This window comes from Ascaphus truei, chromosome 20, assembly GCF_040206685.1.
Source record: "Ascaphus truei isolate aAscTru1 chromosome 20, aAscTru1.hap1, whole genome shotgun sequence".
NCBI classification, from domain to species: Eukaryota; Metazoa; Chordata; class Amphibia; order Anura; family Ascaphidae; genus Ascaphus; species Ascaphus truei.
Genome location: NC_134502.1, coordinates 27,035,497 through 27,059,207, shown reverse-complemented (window position 1 = coordinate 27,059,207; position 23,711 = coordinate 27,035,497). Strand labels below are relative to the sequence as shown.

At 50.0% G+C, this 23,711-nt stretch overlaps 2 protein-coding genes across 2 annotated transcripts in view; one reads left to right on the top strand and one right to left on the bottom strand.

Moving 5' to 3' along the window:
- The window catches only part of WDR83 (WD repeat domain 83), a 36,362-nt gene extending 18,962 nt beyond the window's left edge, over positions 1 to 17,400 (bottom strand). Inside the window, 5 exon segments of the mRNA XM_075577850.1 lie at positions 5,715 to 5,763; positions 5,943 to 6,048; positions 14,187 to 14,307; positions 16,057 to 16,207; positions 17,131 to 17,400. Of these exon segments, the coding sequence (XP_075433965.1) occupies positions 5,715 to 5,763; positions 5,943 to 6,048; positions 14,187 to 14,307; positions 16,057 to 16,159 (379 nt within the window). The 5' untranslated portion in view covers positions 16,160 to 16,207; positions 17,131 to 17,400.
- Positions 17,139 to 23,306, top strand: WDR83OS (WD repeat domain 83 opposite strand). Its single transcript, XM_075577849.1, is given in 5 exon segments — positions 17,139 to 17,317; positions 21,843 to 21,921; positions 21,923 to 21,949; positions 23,204 to 23,230; positions 23,232 to 23,306. Coding segments are annotated over 5 exon segments (258 nt in total). The 5' UTR covers positions 17,139 to 17,267.
- The last annotated feature ends 405 nt before the right edge of the window (positions 23,307 to 23,711 follow it).

Here is a 23,711-nt window from a genome sequence, read left to right as displayed (position 1 = left end):
AGAGACGTGTCTATATAGCCTGGGGAGAGAGAGACAGTCCCAACACCGGAGAGACGTGTCTATATAGCCTGGGGAGAGAGAGACAGTCCCAACACCGGAGAGACATGTCTATAGAGCCTGGGGAGAGAGACAGTCCCAACACCGGAGAGACGTGTCTATATAGCCTGGGGAGAGAGAGACAGTCCCAACACCGGAGAGACGTGTCTATATAGCCTGGGGAGAGAGACAGAGAGACAGTCCCAACACCGGAGAGACGTGTCTATAGAGCCTGAGGAGAGAGAGACAGTCCCAACACCGGAGAGACATGTCTATATAGCCTGGGGAGAGAGACAGAGAGACAGTCCCAACACCGGAGAGACATGTCTATAGAGCCTGAGGAGAGAGAGAGAGACAGTCCCAACAACGGAGAGACATGTCTATATAGCCTGGGGAGAGAGACAGTCCCAACACCGGAGAGACATGTCTATAGAGCCTGGGGAGAGAGAGACAGTCCCAACACCGGAGAGACGTGTCTATAGAGCCTGGGGAGAGAGAGACAGTCCCAACACCGGAGAGACGTGTCTATATAGCCTGGGGAGAGAGAGAGAGACAGTCCCAACACCGGAGAGACGTGTCTATAGAGCCTGGGGAGAGAGAGACAGTCCCAACACCGGAGAGACGTGTCTATATAGCCTGGGGAGAGAGAGACAGTCCCAACACCGGAGAGACGTGTCTATATAGCCTGGGGAGAGAGAGACAGTCCCAACACTGGAGAGACATGTCTATAGAGCCTGGGGAGAGAGAGACAGTCCCAACACCGGAGAGACGTGTCTATATAGCCTGGGGAGAGAGAGACAGTCCCAACACCGGAGAGACATGTCTATAGAGCCTGGGGAGAGAGAGACAGTCCCAACACCGGAGAGACGTGTCTATATAGCCTGGGGAGAGAGTGACAGTCCCAACACCGGAGAGACGTGTCTATATAGCCTGGGGAGAGAGAGACAGTCCCAACACCGGAGAGACGTGTCTATATAGCCTGGGGAGAGAGAGACAGTCCCAACACCGGAGAGACATGTCTATAGAGCCTGGGGAGAGAGACAGTCCCAACACCGGAGAGACGTGTCTATATAGCCTGGGGAGAGACAGTCCCAACACCGGAGAGACGTGTCTATATAGCCTGGGGAGAGAGAGAGACAGTCCCAACACCGGAGAGACGTGTCTATATAGCCTGGGGAGAGAGAGACAGTCCCAACACCGGAGAGACGTGTCTATAGAGCCTGGGGAGAGAGAGACAGTCCCAACACCGGAGAGACATGTCTATAGAGCCTGGGGAGAGAGACAGTCCCAACACCGGAGAGACGTGTCTATATAGCCTGGGGAGAGAGAGAGACAGTCCCAACACCGGAGAGACATGTCTATAGATCCTGGGGAGAGAGAGACAGTCCCAACACCGGAGAGACGTGTCTATAGAGCCTGGGGAGGGAGAGACAGTCCCAACACCGGAGAGACGTGTCTATAGATCCTGGGGAGAGAGAGACAGTCCCAACACCGGAGAGACGTGTCTATATAGCCTGGGGAGAGACAGTCCCAACACCGGAGAGACGTGTCTATATAGCCTGGGGAGAGAGAGACAGTCCCAACACCGGAGAGACATGTCTATAGAGCCTGGGGAGAGAGACAGTCCCAACACCGGAGAGACGTGTCTATATAGCCTGGGGAGAGAGAGAGACAGTCCCAACACCGGAGAGACATGTCTATAGATCCTGGGGAGAGAGAGACAGTCCCAACACCGGAGAGACGTGTCTATAGAGCCTGGGGAGAGAGAGACAGTCCCAACACCGGAGAGACGTGTCTATAGAGCCTGGGGAGAGAGAGACAGTCCCAACACCGGAGAGACGTGTCTATATAGCCTGGGGAGAGAGAGACAGTCCCAACACCGGAGAGACCTGTCTATAGAGCCTGGGGAGAGAGAGACAGTCCCAACACCGGAGAGACGTGTCTATATAGCCTGGGGAGAGAGAGACAGTCCCAACACCGGAGAGACGTGTCTATAGAGCCTGGGGAGAGAGAGACAGTCCCAACACCGGAGAGACGTGTCTATATAGCCTGGGGAGAGAGAGACAGTCCCAACAACGGAGAGACGTGTCTATATAGCCTGGGGAGAGAGAGACAGTCCCAACACCGGAGAGACGTGTCTATATAGCCTGGGGGGAGAGAGACAGTCCCAACACCGGAGAGACATGTCTATAGAGCCTGAGGAGAGAGAGACAGTCCCAACACCGGAGAGACGTGTCTATATAGCCTGGGGAGAGAGACAGAGAGACAGTCCCAACACCGGAGAGACGTGTCTATAGAGCCTGAGGAGAGAGAGACAGTCCCAACACCGGAGAGACATGTCTATATAGCCTGGGGAGAGAGACAGAGAGACAGTCCCAACACCGGAGAGACATGTCTATAGAGCCTGAGGAGAGAGAGACAGTCCCAACACCGGAGAGACATGTCTATATAGCCTGGGGAGAGAGACAGTCCCAACACCGGAGAGACATGTCTATAGAGCCTGGGGAGAGAGAGACAGTCCCAACACCGGAGAGACGTGTCTATAGAGCCTGGGGAGAGAGAGACAGTCCCAACACCGGAGAGACGTGTCTATATAGCCTGGGGAGAGAGAGAGAGACAGTCCCAACACCGGAGAGACGTGTCTATAGAGCCTGGGGAGAGAGAGACAGTCCCAACACCGGAGAGACGTGTCTATATAGCCTGGGGAGAGAGAGACAGTCCCAACACCGGAGAGACGTGTCTATATAGCCTGGGGAGAGAGAGACAGTCCCAACACCGGAGAGACGTGTCTATATAGCCTGGGGAGAGAGAGACAGTCCCAACACCGGAGAGACATGTCTATATAGCCTGGGGAGAGAGAGACAGTCCCAACACCGGAGAGACGTGTCTATATAGCCTGGGGAGAGAGACAGAGAGACAGTCCCAACACCGGAGAGATGTGTCTATATAGCCTGGGGAGAGAGAGACAGTCCCAACACCGGAGAGACGTGTCTATAGAGCCTGGGGAGAGAGAGACAGTCCCAACACCGGAGAGACATGTCTATAGAGCCTGGGGAGAGAGACAGTCCCAACACCGGAGAGACGTGTCTATATAGCCTGGGGAGAGAGAGAGACAGTCCCAACACCGGAGAGACATGTCTATAGATCCTGGGGAGAGAGAGACAGTCCCAACACCGGAGAGACGTGTCTATAGAGCCTGGGGAGAGAGAGACAGTCCCAACACCGGAGAGACGTGTCTATAGATCCTGGGGAGAGAGAGACAGTCCCAACACCGGAGAGACATGTCTATATAGCCTGGGGAGAGAGACAGAGAGACAGTCCCAACACCGGAGAGACATGTCAATAGAGCCTGAGGAGAGAGAGACAGTCCCAACACCGGAGAGACATGTCTATATAGCCTGGGGAGAGAGACAGTCCCAACACCGGAGAGACATGTCTATAGAGCCTGGGGAGAGAGAGACAGTCCCAACACCGGAGAGACGTGTCTATAGAGCCTGGGGAGAGAGAGACAGTCCCAACACCGGAGAGACGTGTCTATATAGCCTGGGGAGAGAGAGAGAGACAGTCCAAACACCGGAGAGACGTGTCTATAGAGCCTGGGGAGAGAGAGACAGTCCCAACACCGGAGAGACGTGTCTATATAGCCTGGGGAGAGAGAGAGACAGTCCCAACACCGGAGAGACGTGTCTATATAGCCTGGGGAGAGAGAGACAGTCCCAACACCGGAGAGACATGTCTATAGAGCCTGGGGAGAGAGAGACAGTCCCAACACCGGAGAGACGTGTCTATATAGCCTGGGGAGAGAGAGACAGTCCCAACACCGGAGAGACATGTCTATAGAGCCTGGGGAGAGAGAGACAGTCCCAACACCGGAGAGACGTGTCTATATAGCCTGGGGAGAGAGTGACAGTCCCAACACCGGAGAGACGTGTCTATATAGCCTGGGGAGAGAGAGACAGTCCCAACACCGGAGAGACGTGTCTATAGAGCCTGGGGAGAGAGAGACAGTCCCAACACCGGAGAGACATGTCTATAGAGCCTGGGGAGAGAGACAGTCCCAACACCGGAGAGACGTGTCTATATAGCCTGGGGAGAGAGAGACAGTCCCAACACCGGAGAGACGTGTCTATATAGCCTGGGGAGAGAGAGACAGTCCCAACACCGGAGAGACGTGTCTATATAGCCTGGGGAGAGAGAGACAGTCCCAACACCGGAGAGACATGTCTATATAGCCTGGGGAGAGAGAGACAGTCCCAACACCGGAGAGACGTGTCTATATAGCCTGGGGAGAGAGACAGAGAGACAGTCCCAACACCGGAGAGATGTGTCTATATAGCCTGGGGAGAGAGAGACAGTCCCAACACCGGAGAGACGTGTCTATAGTGCCTGGGGAGAGAGAGACAGTCCCAACACCGGAGAGACATGTCTATAGAGCCTGGGGAGAGAGACAGTCCCAACACCGGAGAGACGTGTCTATATAGCCTGGGGAGAGAGAGAGACAGTCCCAACACCGGAGAGACATGTCTATAGATCCTGGGGAGAGAGAGACAGTCCCAACACCGGAGAGACGTGTCTATAGAGCCTGGGGAGAGAGAGACAGTCCCAACACCGGAGAGACGTGTCTATAGATCCTGGGGAGAGAGAGACAGTCCCAACACCGGAGAGACGTGTCTATATAGCCTGGGGAGAGACAGTCCCAACACCGGAGAGACGTGTCTATATAGCCTGGGGAGAGAGAGACAGTCCCAACACCGGAGAGACATGTCTATAGAGCCTGGGGAGAGAGAGACAGTCCCAACACCGGAGAGACGTGTCGATATAGCCTGGGGAGAGACAGTCCCAACACCGGAGAGACGTGTCTATATAGCCTGGGGAGAGAGGGACAGTCCCAACACCGGAGAGACGTGTCTATATAGCCTGGGGAGAGAGAGACAGTCCCAACACCGGAGAGACATGTCTATAGAGCCTGGGGAGAGAGAGACAGTCCCAACACCGGAGAGACGTGTCTATAGAGCATGGGGAGAGAGTGAAAGAGAGACAGTCCCAACACCGGAGAGACGTGTCTATAGAGCCTGGGGAGAGAGAGACAGTCCCAACACCGGAGAGACGTGTCTATAGAGCCTGGGGAGAGAGAGACAGTCCCAACACCGGAGAGACATGTCTATATAGCCTGGGGAGAGAGACAGTCCCAACACCGGAGAGACGTGTCTATAGAGCCTGGGGAGAGAGAGACAGTCCCAACACCGGAGAGACGTGTCTATATAGCCTGGGGAGAGACAGTCCCAACACCGGAGAGACGTGTCTATATAGCCTGGGGAGAGAGGGACAGTCCCAACACCGGAGAGACGTGTCTATATAGCCTGGGGAGAGAGGGACAGTCCCAACACCGGAGAGACGTGTCTATAGAGCCTGGGGAGAGAGAGACAGTCCCAACACCGGAGAGACGTGTCTATATAGCCTAGGGAGAGAGAGACAGTCCCAACACCGGAGAGACGTGTCTATATAGCCTGGGGAGAGTGGCAGAGAGATAGAGAGTGAGCAGAGAGAGACAGAGTGTGCAGAGAGAGACAGAGTGCGCAGAGAGTGTGCGCAGAAAAAGAGTGCGCGCAGAAAAAGAGTGCGCGCAGAAAAAGAGTGCGCGCAGAAAAAGAGTGCGCAGGGGGCGGGGCTTTCTTTACCTGAGATAATAACTGTGGATTCCTCATTAAACTGCACACAGTTCACTTTCTGCAGAGGAGATGGGGGGGGGGGGTGCATTAGTGTGGAGAGGAATGGGGAAGGAGGCGCAGAAGGGGGGGAAAGGGAGGAGGAGGGGTAGAAGAGGGGGGGAGGAAGAGGGGTAGGGGGGGAGGTGGGCGGCAGGGACAAATGGTAGATGCTGGGGGGAGCCGGGGGTACTCACTCACCCCAGCGTGTCCCCGAAACTTCCTGATCACCTGACCCTGTGCCACGTCCCACAGAATGACAGTCTTATCTGAGCCGCAGGAGCACAACTGGCTGTTATCACATGACCTAGGGGGAAGGGAGCCGCCATCTTTATATAACCCGGCAGCCAAAACAAAGAGCTCTAAACAAAGAGCTCTAAATTAACAACGTGCGCAGGGCCGTATAATTACGCGCAGAGAGATATAATAACACGCAGCGCAGTATATAATAACAGGCAGAGATATAATAACACGCAGAGATATAATAACACTCAGAGAGATATAGTAACACGCAGTGCAGTATATAATAACACGCAGAGCAATATAATAACACGCAGAGCAATATAATAACACGCAGAGCAATATAATAACACGCAGAGCAATATAATAACACGCAGAGCAATATAATAACACGCAGAGCAATATAATAACACGCAGAGCAATATAATAACACGCAGGGATATAATAACACGCAGAGATATAATAACACGCAGAGATATAATAACACGCAGAGCGGTATAATAACATGCAGAGATATAATAACACGCAGAGAGATAATAACATGCCGAGCGATGTAATAACATGCAGAGAGATAATAACACGCAGAGCGATGTAATAACACGCAGAGATATAATAACACGCAGAGATATAATAACATGCAGAGATATACTAACACGCAGAGAGATATAACACGCAGAGCGATATAATAACACGTAGAGATATAATAACACGCAGAGCGATATAATAACACGCAGAGCGATATAATAACACGTAGAGATATAATAACACGCAGAGAGATATAATAACACGCAGAGATATAATAACACGCAGAGATATAATAACACGCAGAGCGATATAATAACACGCAGAGAGATATAATAGCACGCAGAGAGATATAATAACACGCAGAGCGATATAATAACAGGCAGAGATATAATAACAGGCAGAGATATAATAACACGCAGAGATATAATAACACGCAGAGAGATATAATAACACGCAGAGATATAATAACACGCAGAGATATAATAACACGCAGAGATATAATAACACGCAGAGATATACTAACACGCAGAGTGATATAATAACACGCAGAGATATAATAACACGCAGAGATATAATAACACGTAGAGATATAATAACACGCAGAGCGATATAATAACACGTAGAGATATAATAACACGCAGAGAGATATAATAACACGCAGAGATATAATAACACGCAGAGCGATATAATAACACGCAGAGATATAATAACATGCAGACCGATATAATAACACGCAGAGATATAATAACATGCAGAGAGATATAATAACACGCAGAGCGATATAATAACACGCAGAGATATAATAACACGCAGAGCGATATAATAACACGCAGAGAGATATAATAGCACGCAGAGAGATATAATAACACGCAGAGCGATATAATAACAGGCAGAGATATAATAACACGCAGAGATATAATAACACGCAGAGATATAATAACACGCAGAGATATAATAACACGCAGAGATATAATAACACGCAGAGATATAATAACACGCAGAGATATACTAACACGCAGAGTGATATAATAACACGCAGAGATATAATAACACGCAGAGATATAATAACACGCAGATCGATATAATAACACGCAGAGATATAATAACACGCAGAGTGATATAATAACACGCAGAGAGATATAATAACACGCAGAGATATAATAACAGGCAGAGATATAATAACAGGCAGAGATATAATAACACGCAGAGATATAATAACACGCAGATATAATAACACGCAGAGATATAATAACACGCAGAGATATAATAACACGCAGAGATATAATAACACGCAGAGATATAATAACACGCAGATATAATAACACGCAGATATAATAACACGCAGAGATATAATAACACGCAGAGATATAATAACACGCAGAGATTTAATAACACGCAGAGATTTAATAACACGCAGAGATATAATAACACGCAGAGATATAATAACACGCAGAGCGATATAATAACACGCAGAGATATAATAACACGCAGAGATATAATAACACGCAGAGATATAATAACACGCAGAGATATAATAACACGCAGAGATATAATAACACGCAGAGATATAATAACACGCAGAGATATACTAACACGCAGAGCGATATAATAACACGCAGAGCGATATAATAACACGCAGAGCGATATAATAACACGCAGAGCGATATAATAACACGCAGAGCGATATAATAACACGCAGAGCGATATAATAACACGCAGAGCGATATAATAACACGCAGAGAGATATAATAACACGCAGAGCGATATAATAACACGCAGAGATATAATAACACGCAGAGCGATATAATAACACGCAGAGATATAATAACAGGCAGAGCGATATAATAACACGCAGAGCGATATAATAACACGCAGAGCGATATAATAACACGCAGACCGGTATAATAACACACAGAGAGATATAATAACACGCAGAGAGATAATAACACACAGAGATATAATAACACACAGAGAGATATAATAACACGCAGAGATATAATAACACGCAGAGATATAATAACACGCAGAGATATAATAACACGCAGAGCGATATAATAACACGCAGAGATATAATAACACACAGAGATATAATAACACACAGAGAGATATAATAACACACAGAGATATAATAACACGCAGAGATATAATAACACGCAGAGATATAATAACACGCAGAGCGATATAATAACACGCAGAGATATAATAACACACAGAGAGATATAATAACACGCAGATATAATAACACGCAGAGAGATATAATAAGACGCAGAGCGATATAATAACACGCAGAGAGATATAATAACATGCAGAGATATAATAACACGCAGAGAAATATAATAAGACGCAGAGCGATATAATAACACGCAGAGCTATATAGTAACATGCAGAGATATATAATAACAGGCAGAGAGATATAATAACACGCAGAGCTATATAGTAACACGCAGAGATATAATAACACGCAGAGCGATATAATAACACGCAGAGATATAATAACACGCAGAGATATAATAACACGCAGAGATATAATAACACGCAGAGATATAATAACACGCAGAGATATAATAACACGCAGAGATATAATAACACGCAGAGATATACTAACACGCAGAGTGATATAATAACACGCAGAGAGATATAATAACACGCAGAGATATAATAAAACGCAGAGATATAATAACACGCAGAGATATAATAACACGCAGAGATATAATAAAACGCAGAGATATAATAACACGCAGAGATATAATAACAGGCAGAGATATAATAACACGCAGAGATATACTAACACGCAGAGATATAATAACACGCAGAGATATAATAACACACAGAGAGATATAATAACACGCAGAGATATAATAACATGCAGAGCGATATAATAACAGGCAGAGATATAATAACACGCAGAGCGATATAATAACACGCAGACCGATATAATAACACGCAGACCGGTATAATAACACGCAGAGATATAATAACACACAGAGATATAATAACACACAGAGAGATATAATAACACGCAGAGATATAATAACACTCAGAGATATAATAGCACGCAGAGCGATATAATAACACGCAGAGATATAATAACACGCAGAGATATAATAACACGCAGAGCGATATAATAACACGCAGAGATATAATAACACGCAGAGCGATATAATAACACGCAGAGCGATATAATAACACGCAGAGCGATATAATAACACGCAGAGATATAATAACACGCAGAGATATAATAACACGCAGAGCGATATAATAACACGCAGAGATATAATAACACGCAGAGCGATATAATAACACGCAGAGATATAATAACACACAGAGATATAATAACACACAGAGAGATATAATAACACGCAGAGATATAATAACACACAGAGATATAATAACACGCAGAGATATAATAACACGCAGAGATATAATAACACGCAGAGATATAATAACACGCAGAGCGATATAATAACACGCAGAGAGATATAATAACACGCAGAGATATAATAACACGCAGAGATATAATAACACGCAGAGATATAATAACACGCAGAGATATAATAACACGCAGAGATATAATAACACGCAGAGATATAATAACACACAGAGCGGTATAATAACACGCAGAGATATAATAACACGCAGAGATATAATAACACGCAGAGATATAATAACACGCAGAGATATAATAACACGCAGAGATATAATAACACGCAGAGATATAATAACACGCAGAGCGATATAATAACACGCAGAGATATAATAACACACAGAGAGATATAATAACACGCAGATATAATAACACGCAGAGAGATATAATAACACTCAGAGATATAATAACACGCAGAGATATAATAACACGCAGAGATATAATAACACGCAGAGATATAATAACACGCAGAGCGATATAATAACACGCAGAGATATAATAACACGCAGAGATATAATAACACGCAGAGATATAATAACACGCAGAGCGATATAATAACACGCAGAGATATAATAACACGCAGAGATATAATAACACGCAGAGCGATATAATAACACGCAGAGATATAATAACACGCAGAGATATAATAACACGCAGAGAGATATAATAACAGGCAGAGATATAATAACAGGCAGAGTAATATAATAACACGCAGAGGGATATAATGACACGCAGAGCGATATAATAACACGCAGAGAGATAATAACACGCAGAGCGATATAATAACACGCAGAGATATAATAACACGCAGAGAGATAATAACACGCAGAGCGATATAATAACACGCAGAGATATAATAACACGCAGAGCGGTATAATAACGCAGAGAGATATAATAACACGCAGAGAAATATAATAACACGCAGAGCGATATAATAACACGCAGAGATATAATAACACGCAGAGATATAATAACACGCAGAGATATAATAACACGCAGAGCGGTATAATAACACGCAGAGATATAATAACACGCAGAGAGATATAATAACACGCAGAGAGATATAATAACACGCAGAGATATAATAACACGCAGAGATATAATAACATGCAGAGATATAATAACACGCAGAGATATAATAACAGGCAGAGAGATATAATAACAGGCAGAGATATAACACGCAGAGATATAATAACACGCAGAGATATAATAACACGCAGAGATATAATAACACGCAGAGCGATATAATAACACGCAGAGCGATATAATAACACGCAGAGCGATATAATAACACGCAGAGATATAATAACAGGCAGAGATATAATAACACGCAGAGCGATATAATAACACGCAGAGCGATATAATAACACGCAGAGATATAATAACACGCAGAGCGATATAATAACACGCAGAGCGATATAATAACACGCAGAGAGATATACTAACAGGCAGAGATATACTAACACGCAGAGAGATATAATAACACGCAGAGCGATATAATAACACGCAGAGCGATAATAACACGCAGAGAGATATAATAACAGGCAGAGATATACTAACACGCAGAGAGATATAATAACACGCAGAGCGATATAATAACACGCAGAGCGATATAATAACACGCAGAGCGATATAATAACACGCAGAGCGATATAATAACACGCAGAGATATAATAACACGCAGAGATATACTAACACGCAGAGAGATATAATAACACGCAGAGCGATATAATAACACGCAGAGCGATATAATAACACGCAGAGCGATATAGTAACACGCAGAGAGATATAATAACACGCAGAGATATAATAACACGCAGAGATATAATAACACGCAGAGATATAATAACACGCAGAGATATAATAACACGCAGAGATATAATAACACACAGAGCGATATAATAACACGCAGAGATATACTAACACGCAGAGAGATATAATAACACGCAGAGATATAATAACACACAGAGCGATATAATAACACACAGAGCGATATAATAACACGCAGAGCGATATAATAACACGCAGAACGGTATAATAACATGCAGAACGGTATAATAACACGCAGAGCGATATAATAACACGCAGAGAGATATAATAACAGGCAGAGATATAATAACACGCAGAGCGGTATAATAACACGCAGAGCGGTATAATAACAGGCAGAGATATAATAACAGGCAGAGAGATGTAATAACAGGCAGAGATATAATAACACGCAGAGATATAATAACACGCAGAGCGATATAATAACACGCAGAGCGATATAATAACACGCAGAGCGATATAATAACACGCAGAGCGATATAATAACACGCAGAGCGGTATAATAACACGCAGAGCGATATAATAACACGCAGAGAGATATAATAACACGCAGAGCGGTATAATAACACGCAGTATATAATAACACGCAGAACGGTATAATAACACGCAGTATATAATAACACGCAGAGCGATATAATAACACGCAGAGAGATATAATAACAGGCAGAGATATAATAACACGCAGAGCGGTATAATAACACGCAGAGATATAATAACACGCAGAGATATAATAACACGCAGAGATATAATAACACGCAGAGATATAATAACACGCAGAGATATAATAACACGCAGAGATATAATAACACGCAGAGATATAATAACACGCAGAGATATAATAACACGCAGAGATGTAATAACACACAGAGCGATATAATAACACGCAGAGATATAATAACACGCAGAGATATAATAACACGCAGAGCGATATAATAACACGCAGAGCTATAATAACACGCAGAGCTATAATAACACGCAGAGAGATATAATAACACGCAGAGATATAATAACACGCAGAGATATAATAACACGCAGAGATATAATAACACGCAGAGATATAATAACACGCAGAGATATAATAACACGCAGAGAGATATAATAACACGCAGAGATATAATAACACGCAGAGAGATATAATAACACGCAGAGATATAATAACACGCAGAGATATAATAACACGCAGAGATATAATAACACGCAGAGATATAATAACACGCAGAGAGATATAATAACACGCAGAGATATAATAACATGCAGAGAGATATAATAACACGCAGAGAGATATAATAACACGCAGAGAGATATAATAACAGGCAGAGATATAATAACACGCAGAGCGATATAATAACACGCAGAGATATAATAACACGCAGAGATATAATAACACGCAGAGATATAATAACACGCAGCGCAGTATATAATGGCGGTGTAACATCAAAGTGTGACATTTAAGTGTGTGGCAGAGTTAATCTTGGAGTTGAAATTGGAGGTGATGATTTGAAGAAGATCTGGGCTCTGAACAACAACTTTACAACTGTGAGAACTTCACTTTCTAACAGCTGTGATTATCTGTACTCTTCCTACCCTCCAGTACCTGGGAAGTCTCTCCTCCCTGTATCTCACTATGCCCTCCTTATTGCATTTACTGTTTCCTCACTCCTTGGTGAACGTCTCTGTTCTCGCCAACTTCCCCCACTGCACCATTATTTATACACCTCTCTCCCAACAACTTCTTTACCCCTCAATGAAAAAGCACCCCCACACAAATCCTCTGTTCACACCCTCTATCTACTCCTTCCTGCTGCTGGGGATCTCCCCTAAACCTGAACCCAGACATACACACCTGATCTCACCCACGCTTCCCTGCCATCTCTTCCCCTGTAAGTGGTGTTAACCCTTTCATTTAACACTGACCTTCCATAAAACTTGCCCCACAAATCAAGCATCCCAATAGCCTGCCCTCATGGCTACTGTCCCACACTCAGTCACTCCTACCACCCATTGTGCCCAAGCACTGCCATCTACAGCACTTACTCCCTCACCTGCTGTCTCTGTAAGTTCCCCATCATACCACTTAGATTGTAAGCTCTTCGGGGCAGGGATTACCTTTCCCATTGTCTGTTTTTTTGCTGCACTTACTGTACTATTATAATTCCCTGTACTGTATTCTTTGTGAAGCGCTGAGTACACTTTTGGTGCTATATAAATAAAGACATACAATACAACACGCAGTGCAGTATATCATAACACGCAGAGATATAATAACACGCAGAGCGGAATAATAACACGCAGAGATATAATAACACGGAGAGCAGTATAATAACACGCAGTGCGGTATATAATAACACGCAGAGATATAATAACACGCAGCGCAGTATAATAACACGCAGTGCGGTATAACACACACCCCCTCTCTCCTGCGCACTCACCCTGCTGCGTCCAGCACCTCATATCCATGCCCGCTGTAGGTTTTGAGAAGCGTTCCCTTGTGCGGATTCCACAGCTTCAGCGACTTGTCACTTCCACAGGTCAGACAGTAATTCCCATCCACTGAGGGAGAGAGAGCGCCCTGAGTGTCACCTCCCCCCGCAGGGTGACACAGTGACACAGACAGGAGGGAGCTATGGGACATGGAGTCTGTCCCTCCCCCCGCAGGGTGACACAGTGACACAGACAGGAGGGAGCTATGGGACATGGAGTCTGTCCCTCCCCCCGCAGGGTGATAGAGTGACACAGACAGGAGGGAGCTATGGGATATGGAGTCTGTCCCTCCCCCGCAGGGTGACACAGTGACACAGACAGGAGGGAGCTATGGGACATGGAGTCTGTCCCTCCCCCCGCAGGGTGACACAGTGACACAGACAGGAGGGAGCTATGGGACATGGAGTCTGTCCCTCCCCCCGCAGGGTGACACAGTGACACAGAAAGGAGGGAGCTATGGGACATGGAGTCTGTCCCTCCCCCCGCAGGGTGACACAGTGACACAGACAGGAGGGAGCTATGGGACATGGAGTCTGTCCCTCCCCCCGCAGGGTGACACAGTGACACAGACAGGAGGGAGCTATGGGACATGGAGTCTGTCCCTCCCCCTGCAGGGTGACACAGACAGGAGGGAGCTATGGGACATGGGGTCTGTCTCTCCCCCTGGAGGGTGACACAGTGACACAGACAGGAGGGAGCTATGGGACATGGAGACTGTCCCTCCCACCGCAGGGTGACACAGTGACACAGACAGGAGGGAGCTATGGGACATGGAGTCTGTCCCTCCCCCCGCAGGGTGACACAGACAGGAGGGAGCTATGGGACATGGGGTCTGTCCCTCCCCCTGCAGGGTGACACAGTGACACAGACAGGAGGGAGCTATGGGACATGGAGACTGTCCCTCCCACCACAGGGTGACACAGTGACACAGACAGGAGGGAGCTATGGACATGGGGTCTGTCCCTCCCCCTGCAGGGTGACACAGTGACACAGACAGGAGGGAGCTATGGGACATGGAGACTGTCCCTCCCACCTCAGGGTGACACAGTGACACAGACAGGAGGGAGCTATGGGACATGGAGACTGTCCCTCCCACCACAGGGTGACACAGTGACACAGACAGGAGGGAGCTATGGACATGGGGTCTGTCCCTCCCCCTGCAGGGTGACACAGTGACACAGACAGGAGGGAGCTATGGGACATGGAGACTGTCCCTCCCACCTCAGGGTGACACAGTGACACAGACAGGAGGGAGCTATGGGACATGGAGACTGTCCCTCCCACCGTAGGGTGACACAGTGACATACAGGAGGGAGCTATGTGACACAGAGTCTGTCCCCCCCCCGCAGAGTGACACAGACAGGTGGGAGCTATGGGACACGGAGTCTGTCCCTCCCCCCGCAGGGTGACACAGTGACACAGACAGGAACGAGCTATGGGACATGGAGTCTGTCCCTCCCCTTGCAGAGTGACACATACAGGAGGGAGCTATGGGACATGGAGTCTGTCCCTCCCACCGCAGGGTGACACAGTGACACAGACAGGAGGGAGCTATGGGACATGGAGTCTGTCCCTCCCACCGCAGGGTGACACAGTGACACAGACAGGAGGGAGCTATGGGACATCGAGTGTGTCCCTCCCCCCGGAGGGTGACACAGTGACACAGACAGGAGGGTGCTATTGGACACAGAGTCTGTCCCTCCCCCTGCAGGGTGACACAGACAGGAGGGAGCTATGAGACATGGAGTCTGTCCCTCCCCCTGCAGGGTGACACAGTGACAGATGTCAGGATTAGAGTGTAAGCTCTTGTGCTCTCACCGTTGAACCTCACCGCCCGCACCGCGCCCTGGTTACACTCCAGTTTGCGCTGCAGCTTCTGCGGCAGTTCGGGAAGTTTGGGTTTGGGGGCCGGGAAGGACATGGTGACAGGAGCAGGGATCCGTCATACACCGACCCCATATACCAGGCCCTGGAGACACAAAGACACCAGAGAATCATTATACCCTGTGTGTAGGAGAATCTCACTATCAATATACACAGAGAGACATTGTATATATATGTATGTATATATATATATATATATATATATATATATATATATTTTCCTCATAGATATAGCTAGCAATGTGTATATGTATGTACTTATTTTTTATTTTGTTTTGTACGTGCCCTGTTTCTGATATAAATATATATAAATATATATATATATATATATATATATATATATATATATATATATATATATATATATATACACACACATGTAGAGGTATCAGTACCGTGTTAGCCGAGCTTCAATAATCAAAAAATAAATAGATGATACCGTTCTGTGGCTACAGTGAACTTGCTTCATTCATTGTAACATCGCCGGAAGAAGAGTTCAGTGTATCTTGAAAGCTCGCACAAATAAAAGCATTTCGTTAGCCACAGAACGGTATCATCTATTTATTTTTTGATTATATATATATATATATATATATACACACACACGCACACACACTCTCTATATACACACAAACCCCCACTTTTCAATATTTATATATACACTATCTCACAATATAAGGTGTGTGTGTGTGTGTGTGTGTGTGTGTGTGTGTGTGTGTGTGTGCGCGTCAGTGAGTGTCTGTATGTGAGTGTCAGTCTGTGTCAGTGTGTGTGTGTATGTGTCAGTGAGAGTGTGTGTGTGTGTGTCAGTGAGTGTCTGTATGCGAGTGTCAGTCTGTGTCAGTGTGTCTGTGTCAGTGTGTCTGTGTCAGTGTGTGTTTGTCAGTGTGTTTGTCAGTGTGTGTGTATGTGTCAGTGAGAGTGTGTGTGTGTTAAGTACATCTATTGATATATTTAGATTGATGTGTGTACTGTATATTAAAATAACAAAATAACAACCGTACCCACGTGTTCCTGCAGCAGAACTTCCTGTTCCGGGGTGTGCCACGTGCCCCTGCGCATCCGGTCCCGCCCCCGGAAGTGCTGGAGGTTAGAGCGCTGGGTCCGTGTGCTGAGCGCAGACCGGGGGGCAGTGACGTCACGAGATGTCGGGGAACAGCAGCAGCGACCCGAGGAGGCCGGGGAGGGTCCAGAGGTGAGAGAGGGGGGAGAGGCAGGGAGAGAGGGTCCAGAGGTGAGAGAGGGGGGAGAGACAGGGAGAGAGGGTCCAGAGGGGGGAGAGGCAGGGAGAGAGGGTCCAGAGGGGGGAGAGGCAGGGAGAGAGGGTCCAGAGGTGAGAGAGGGGGGAGAGGCAGGGAGAGAGGGTCCAGAGGGGGGAGAGGCAGGGAGAGAGGGTCCAGAGGTGAGAGAGGGGGGAGGGGCAGGGAGAGAGGGGGGAGGGGCAGGGAGAGAGGGGGGAGGGGCAGGGAGAGAGGGGGGAGGGGCAGGGAGAGAGGGGGGAGGGGCAGGGAGAGAGGGGGGAGGGGCAGGGAGAGAGGGGGGAGGGGCAGGGAGAGAGGGGGAGGGGCAGGGAGAGAGGGGGAGGGGCAGGGAGAGAGGGGGGAGGGGCAGGGAGAGAGGGGGGAGGGGCAGGGAGAGAGGGTCCATAGGTGAGAGAGGGGGGAGAGGCAGGGAGAGAGGGTCCAGAGGTGAGAGAGGGGGGTGAGAGGGGGGAGAGGCTGTGAGAGAGGGGGGAGAGGCAGGGAGAAAGGGTCCAGAGGTGAGAGAGAGGGGGGAGAGGCGGTGAGAGAGGGGGGAGAGGCGGTGAGAGAGGGGGGAGAGGCAGGGAGAGAGGGTCCAGAGGTGAGAGAGGGGGGAGGGGCAGGGAGAGAGGGTCCAGAGGTGAGAGAGGGGGGAGGGGCAGGGAGAGAGGGTCCAGAGGTGAGAGAGGGGGGAGAGAGGGTCCAGAGGTGAGAGAGGGGGGAGAGAGGGTCCAGAGGTGAGAGAGGGGGGAGAGAGGGTCCAGAGGGGGGAGAGGCAGGGAGAGAGGGTCCAGAGGTGAGAGAGGGGGGAGAGGCGGTGAGAGGCGGTGAGAGAGGGGGGAGAGGCAGGGAGAGAGGGTCCAGAGGTGAGAGAGGGGGGGAGGCAGGGAGAGAGGGTCCAGAGGTGAGAGAGGGGGGAGAGGCAGGGAGAGAGGGTCCAGAGGTGAGAGAGGGGGGCGAGGCAGGGAGAGAGGGTCCAGAGGTGAGAGAGGGGGGAGAGGCAGGGAGAGAGGGTCCAGAGGTGAGAGAGGGGGGCGAGGCAGGGAGAGAGGGTCCAGAGGGGGGAGAGGCGGTGAGAGAGGGGGTAGAGGCAGGGAGAGAGGGTCCAGAGGGGGGAGAGGCAGGGAGAGAGGGTCCAGAGGTGAGAGAGGGGGGAGAGGCAGGGAGAGAGGGTCCAGAGGTGAGAGAGGGGGGAGAGGCAGGGAGAGAGGGTCCAGAGGGGGGAGAGGCAGGGAGAGAGGGGGGGGGGTGTGTGTGTGTGTGTGTGTGTGTGTGTGTGTATCTTTATTTATCTTTATTTATATAGCGCCATTATTGTACATAACCCGTCACAGCAGTAATACACGTGACAATCATATAAATAACAAATAACAGGTCATGGGAATAAGTGCTTCAGACATAAAAGTAATTTTTTGAAAGAGGAGTCCCCCTACCCCGAGGAGCTTACACTCTAATTGGTAGGTAGGAAGAACATACAGAGACAGTAGGAGGGGTGTGTATGTGTGTACGTTATATAGATAATATATATATAACAGGGCGGGATGAGGGTAAAGAAAGTACTTGATGAAATTCTACCTGGGATTGCACCTGTAACCGTTGGGCTAACCTTGTGTATATCACTTTATCACCTGCGCTGAGGGGGAAACGGGAGCGGAGCAAGGCATGTCCTTAAAATGCCACCTGGAGGTCCACATTATAAGGGCTCACGTATGGATGTGATTCGTGTATCCTGCCCGCGCTCACGTATGGATGTGATTCGTGTAACCTGCCCGCGCTCACGTATGGATGTGATTCGTGTAACCTGCCCGCGCTCACGTATGGGTGTGACCCGTGTATCCTGCGCCCGCTATGTCGCTCACGTATGGGTGTGACCCATGTATTCTGCCCGCGCTCACATATGGGTGTGACTCGTGTATCCTGCCCGCGCTCACGTACGGATGTGACCCGTGTATCCTGCCCGCGCTCACGTACGGATGTGACCCGTGTATCCTGCCCGCGCTCACGTACGGATGTGACCCGTGTATCCTGCCCGCGCTCACGTATGGGTGTGACCCGTGTATCCTGCCCGCGCTCACGTATGGGTGTGACTCGTGTATCCTGCTCACGTACGGATGTGACCCGTGTATCCTGCCCGCGCTCACGTATGGATGTGACTCGTGTATCCTGCTCATGTATGGGTGTGACCCGTGTATCCTGCCCGCGCTCACGTATGGATGTGACTCGTGTATCCTGCTCATGTATGGGTGTGACCCGTGTATCCTGCCCGCGCTCACGTATGGATGTGACTCATGTATCCTGCTCATGTATGGGTGTGACCCGTGTATCCTGCCCGCGCTCACGTATGGGTGTGACCCGTGTATCCTGCCTGCGCTCACGTATGGGTGTGACTCGTGTATCCTGCTCATGTATGGGTGTGACCCGTGTACCCTGCCTGCGCTCACGTATGGGTGTGACCCGTGTATCCTGCCTGCGCTCACGTATGGGTGTGACCCGTGTATCCTGCCCGCGCTCACGTATGGGTGTGACTCGTGTATCCTGCTCATGTATGGGTGTGACCCGTGTATCCTGCCCGCGCTCACGTATGGGTGTGACCCGTGTATCCTGCCCGCGCTCACGTATGGGTGTGACCCGTGTATCCTGCCCGCGCTCACGTATGGGTGTGACTCGTGTATCCTGCTCATGTATGGGTGTGACCCGTGTACCCTGCCCGCGCTCACGTATGGGTGTGACCCGTGTACCCTGCCCGCGCTCACGTATGGATGTGACTCGTGTATCCTGCCCGCGCTCACGTATGGATGTGACTCGTGTATCCTGCCCGCGCTCACGTATGGATGTGACTCGTGTATCCTGCCCGCGCTCACGTATGGATGTGACCCGTGTATCCTGCCCACGCTCACGTACGGATGTAACTCGTGTATCCTGCCCGTGCTCACGTATGGGTGTGACTCGTGTATCCTGCTCATGTATGGATGTGACCCGTGTATCCTGCCCACGCTCACGTATGGATGTGACTCGTGTATCCTGCCCGCGCTCACGTATGGATGTGACCCGTGTATCCTGCCCACGCTCACGTACGGATGTAACTCGTGTATCCTGCCCGTGCTCACGTATGGGTGTGACTCGTGTATCCTGCTCATGTATGGATGTGACCCGTGTATCCTGCCCACGCTCACGTATGGATGTGACTCGTGTATCCTGCCCGTGCTCACGTATGGGTGTGACCCGTGTATCCTGCCCGCGCTCACGTATGGATGTGACCCGTGTACCCTGCCCGCGCTCACGTATGGGTGTGACCCGTGTATCCTGCCCGCGCTCACGTATGGGTGTGACCCGTGTACCCTGCCCGCGCTCACGTATGGGTGTGACCCGTGTATCCTGCCCGCGCTCACGTATGGGTGTGACCCGTGTATCCTGCCCGCGCTCACGTATGGATGACACTTGGACCCTAAATAAGAAGATCCTTCCGAAGCTTCAGACTTAAGTATGGAGAGATGCATGCTGGGTATTACCCGGAAAGACGAGAAAAAGAGAAGACAGTCTGTAACCGCAGGACCTGGGAGATCACTGGGGAGGCCTCATCCAGCAGTGGGGAGAGACAGGCTGGAGAGGATGGGATGAGGGAATGTGTGGGAGCGACGTGGAGAAGAGAGGCTGAAACCGCAGGACCTGGGGGATCACTGGGGAGGCTTCATCCAGCAGTGGGGAGACACGGGCTGGAGAGGATGGGATGAGGGAATGTGTGGGAGCGACGTGGAGAAGAGAGGCTGAAACCGCAGGACCTGGGAGATCACTGGGGAGGCTACATCCAGCAGTGGGGATACACGGGCTGGAGAGGATAGGATGAGGGAATATGTGGGAGCGACGTGGAGAAGAGAGGCTGAAACCGCAGGACCTGGGAGATCACTGGGGAGGCTTCATCCAGCAGTGGGGAGACACGTGCTGGAGAGGATGGGATGAGGGAATATGTGGGAGCGACGTGGAGAAGGGAGGCTGTAACCGCAGGACCTGGGAGATCACTGGGGAGGCTTCATCCAGCAGTGGGGAGACACGGGCTGGAGAGGATGGGATGAGGGAACGTGTGGGAGCGACGTGGAGAAGAGAGGCTGTAACCGCAGGACCTGGGAGATCACTGGGGAGGCTTCATACAGCAGTGGGGAGACACAGGCTGGAGAGGATGGGATGAGGGAACGTGTGGGAGCGACGTGGAGAAGAGAGGCTGTAACCGCAGGACCTGGGAGATCACTGGGGAGGCTTCATCCAGCAGTGGGGAGACACGGGCTGGGATGAGGGAATATGTGGGAGCGACGTGGAGAAGAGAGGCTGTAACCGCAGGACCTGGGAAATCACTGGGGAGGTGTGTGTGTGTGTGTGTGTGTGTGTGTGTGTGTGTGTGTGTGTGTGTGTGTGTGTGTGTGTGTGTGTGTGTGTGTGTGTGTGTGTGCGCACCCTTTAAGACGCCCACTTTGCCTGTATTCCCAGGTACAAACCCCCGACCAGCGAGACCTCCCCCACGTTAGAGGACCCCACCCCGGACTATATGAACCTGCTTGGGATGATTTTTCAGTATGTGCGGCCTGATGCTGAAGGTGAGACCCCCTGGGGGAGGGGGGCTGCCCCTTTAATCCATTACACACGTCCCTGTCATTATGTCACTTTGCCCCTACATGGGACTGACCCTTTAACCCATTAAACACGTCCCTCTCTCTCCCTCCCCCCTTTTCACCCATCTCTCTTCCCCCTCTCCTCTCTCCCCCTCTCCTCTCTCCCCCTCTCCTCTCTCCCCCCCTCTCACTCTCTCTCCCCCCCTCTCTCTCTCTCTCCCCCCCTCTCTTCTCTCTCCCCCCCTCTCTCTCATCTCTCTCCCCCCTCTCTCTCATCTCTCTCCCCCCCTCTCTCTCATCTCTCTCTCCCCCCTCTCTTCTCTCTCTCTCCCCCTCTCTCTCTCTTTCCCCCCCTCTCCCCCTCTCTCTTCTCTCTCTCCCCCTCTCTCTTCTCTCTCTCCCCCCTCTCTCTTCTCTCTCTCCCCCTCTCTCTTCTCTCTCTCCCCCCTCTCTCTTCTCTCTCTCTCCCCCCTCTCTCCTCTCTCTCCCCTCTCTCTTCTCTCCCCTCTCTTCTCTCTCCCCCTCTCTCCTCTCTCTCTCCCCCCTCTCTCTCTCTCCCCCTCTCTCTCTCTCCCCTTCTCTCTCCCCCTCTCTCTCTCTTCTCTCTCTCCCTCCTCTCTTCTCTCTCTCCCCCCTCTCTCTTCTCTCTCTCTCCCCCTCTCTCCTCTCTCTCCCCTCTCTCTCTCTCTCCTCTCTCTTCTCTCTCTATCCCCCCTCTCTCTTCTCTCTCTCCCCCCTCTCTCTTCTCTCTCCCCCTCTCTCTTCTCTCTCCCCCCTCTCTCTTCTCTCTCCCCCCTCTCTCTTCTCTCCCCCCCCTCTCTCTCTCTCTCTCTTCTCTCCCCCCCTTCTCTCTCTTCTCTCTCCCCCCCTCTCCCCCCCCCTCTCTCTCTTCTCTCTCCCCCCTCTCTCTCTTCTCTCTCTCTCCCCCTCCTCTCTCTCTCCCCCTCTCTCTCCCTCCCCCCCCCTCTCTCTCCCTCCCCCCCTCTCTCTCTCCCTCCCCCCCTCTCTCTCTCCCTCCCCCCCTCTCTCTCTCCCTCCCCCCCCTCTCTCTCTCCCTCCCCCCCCTCTCTCTCTCCCTCCCCCCCCTCTCTCTCTCCCTCCCCCCCTCTCTCTCTCCCTCCCCCCCTCTCTCTCTCCCTCCCCCCCTCTCTCTCTCTCCCCCCCCCTCTCTCTCTCCCTCCCCCCCTCTCTCTCTCCCCCCCTTCCTCTCTCTCTTCTCTCCCCCCCCCCTTCTCTCAGTTGAAGTGGTGTGCTTGGATCGCTGTTGTATTGCTCCTTTATCAGCTTTGCAAATTCTCGCAGCTCTGAGGACACCAAGCAGATGATGAGCAGCTTTATGTAAGTACAAATCCCCCATCTAACGCGGGAGGGGGGGGGAGAGACTGGTGGGAAGGTAAAGAGAGGCGGGGGAGGGGGAAGAAAGGGCATGGGCGGGAGTTGAGGTGGGTGGGGGGGAGTTGAGGTGGGTGGGGAGGGGAGAGATGGGGGAGAGTTGAGGGGGGTGGGGAGGGGGAGAGTTGAGGGTTGGTGGGGAGGGGGAGAGTTGAGGGGGGTGGGGAGGGGGAGAGTTGAGGGGGGTGGGGAGGGGGAGAGTTGAGGGGGGTGGGGAGGGGGAGAGTTGAGGGGGTGGGGAGGGGGAGAGTTGAGGGGGGTGGAGAGGGGGGGAGAAGGAGAGAGACCCCCTCTCTATTTGAGGAATAGAAAGAGACACCAGAGAAACCTCAGCAAGCCGGAGAGAGGGAGACTG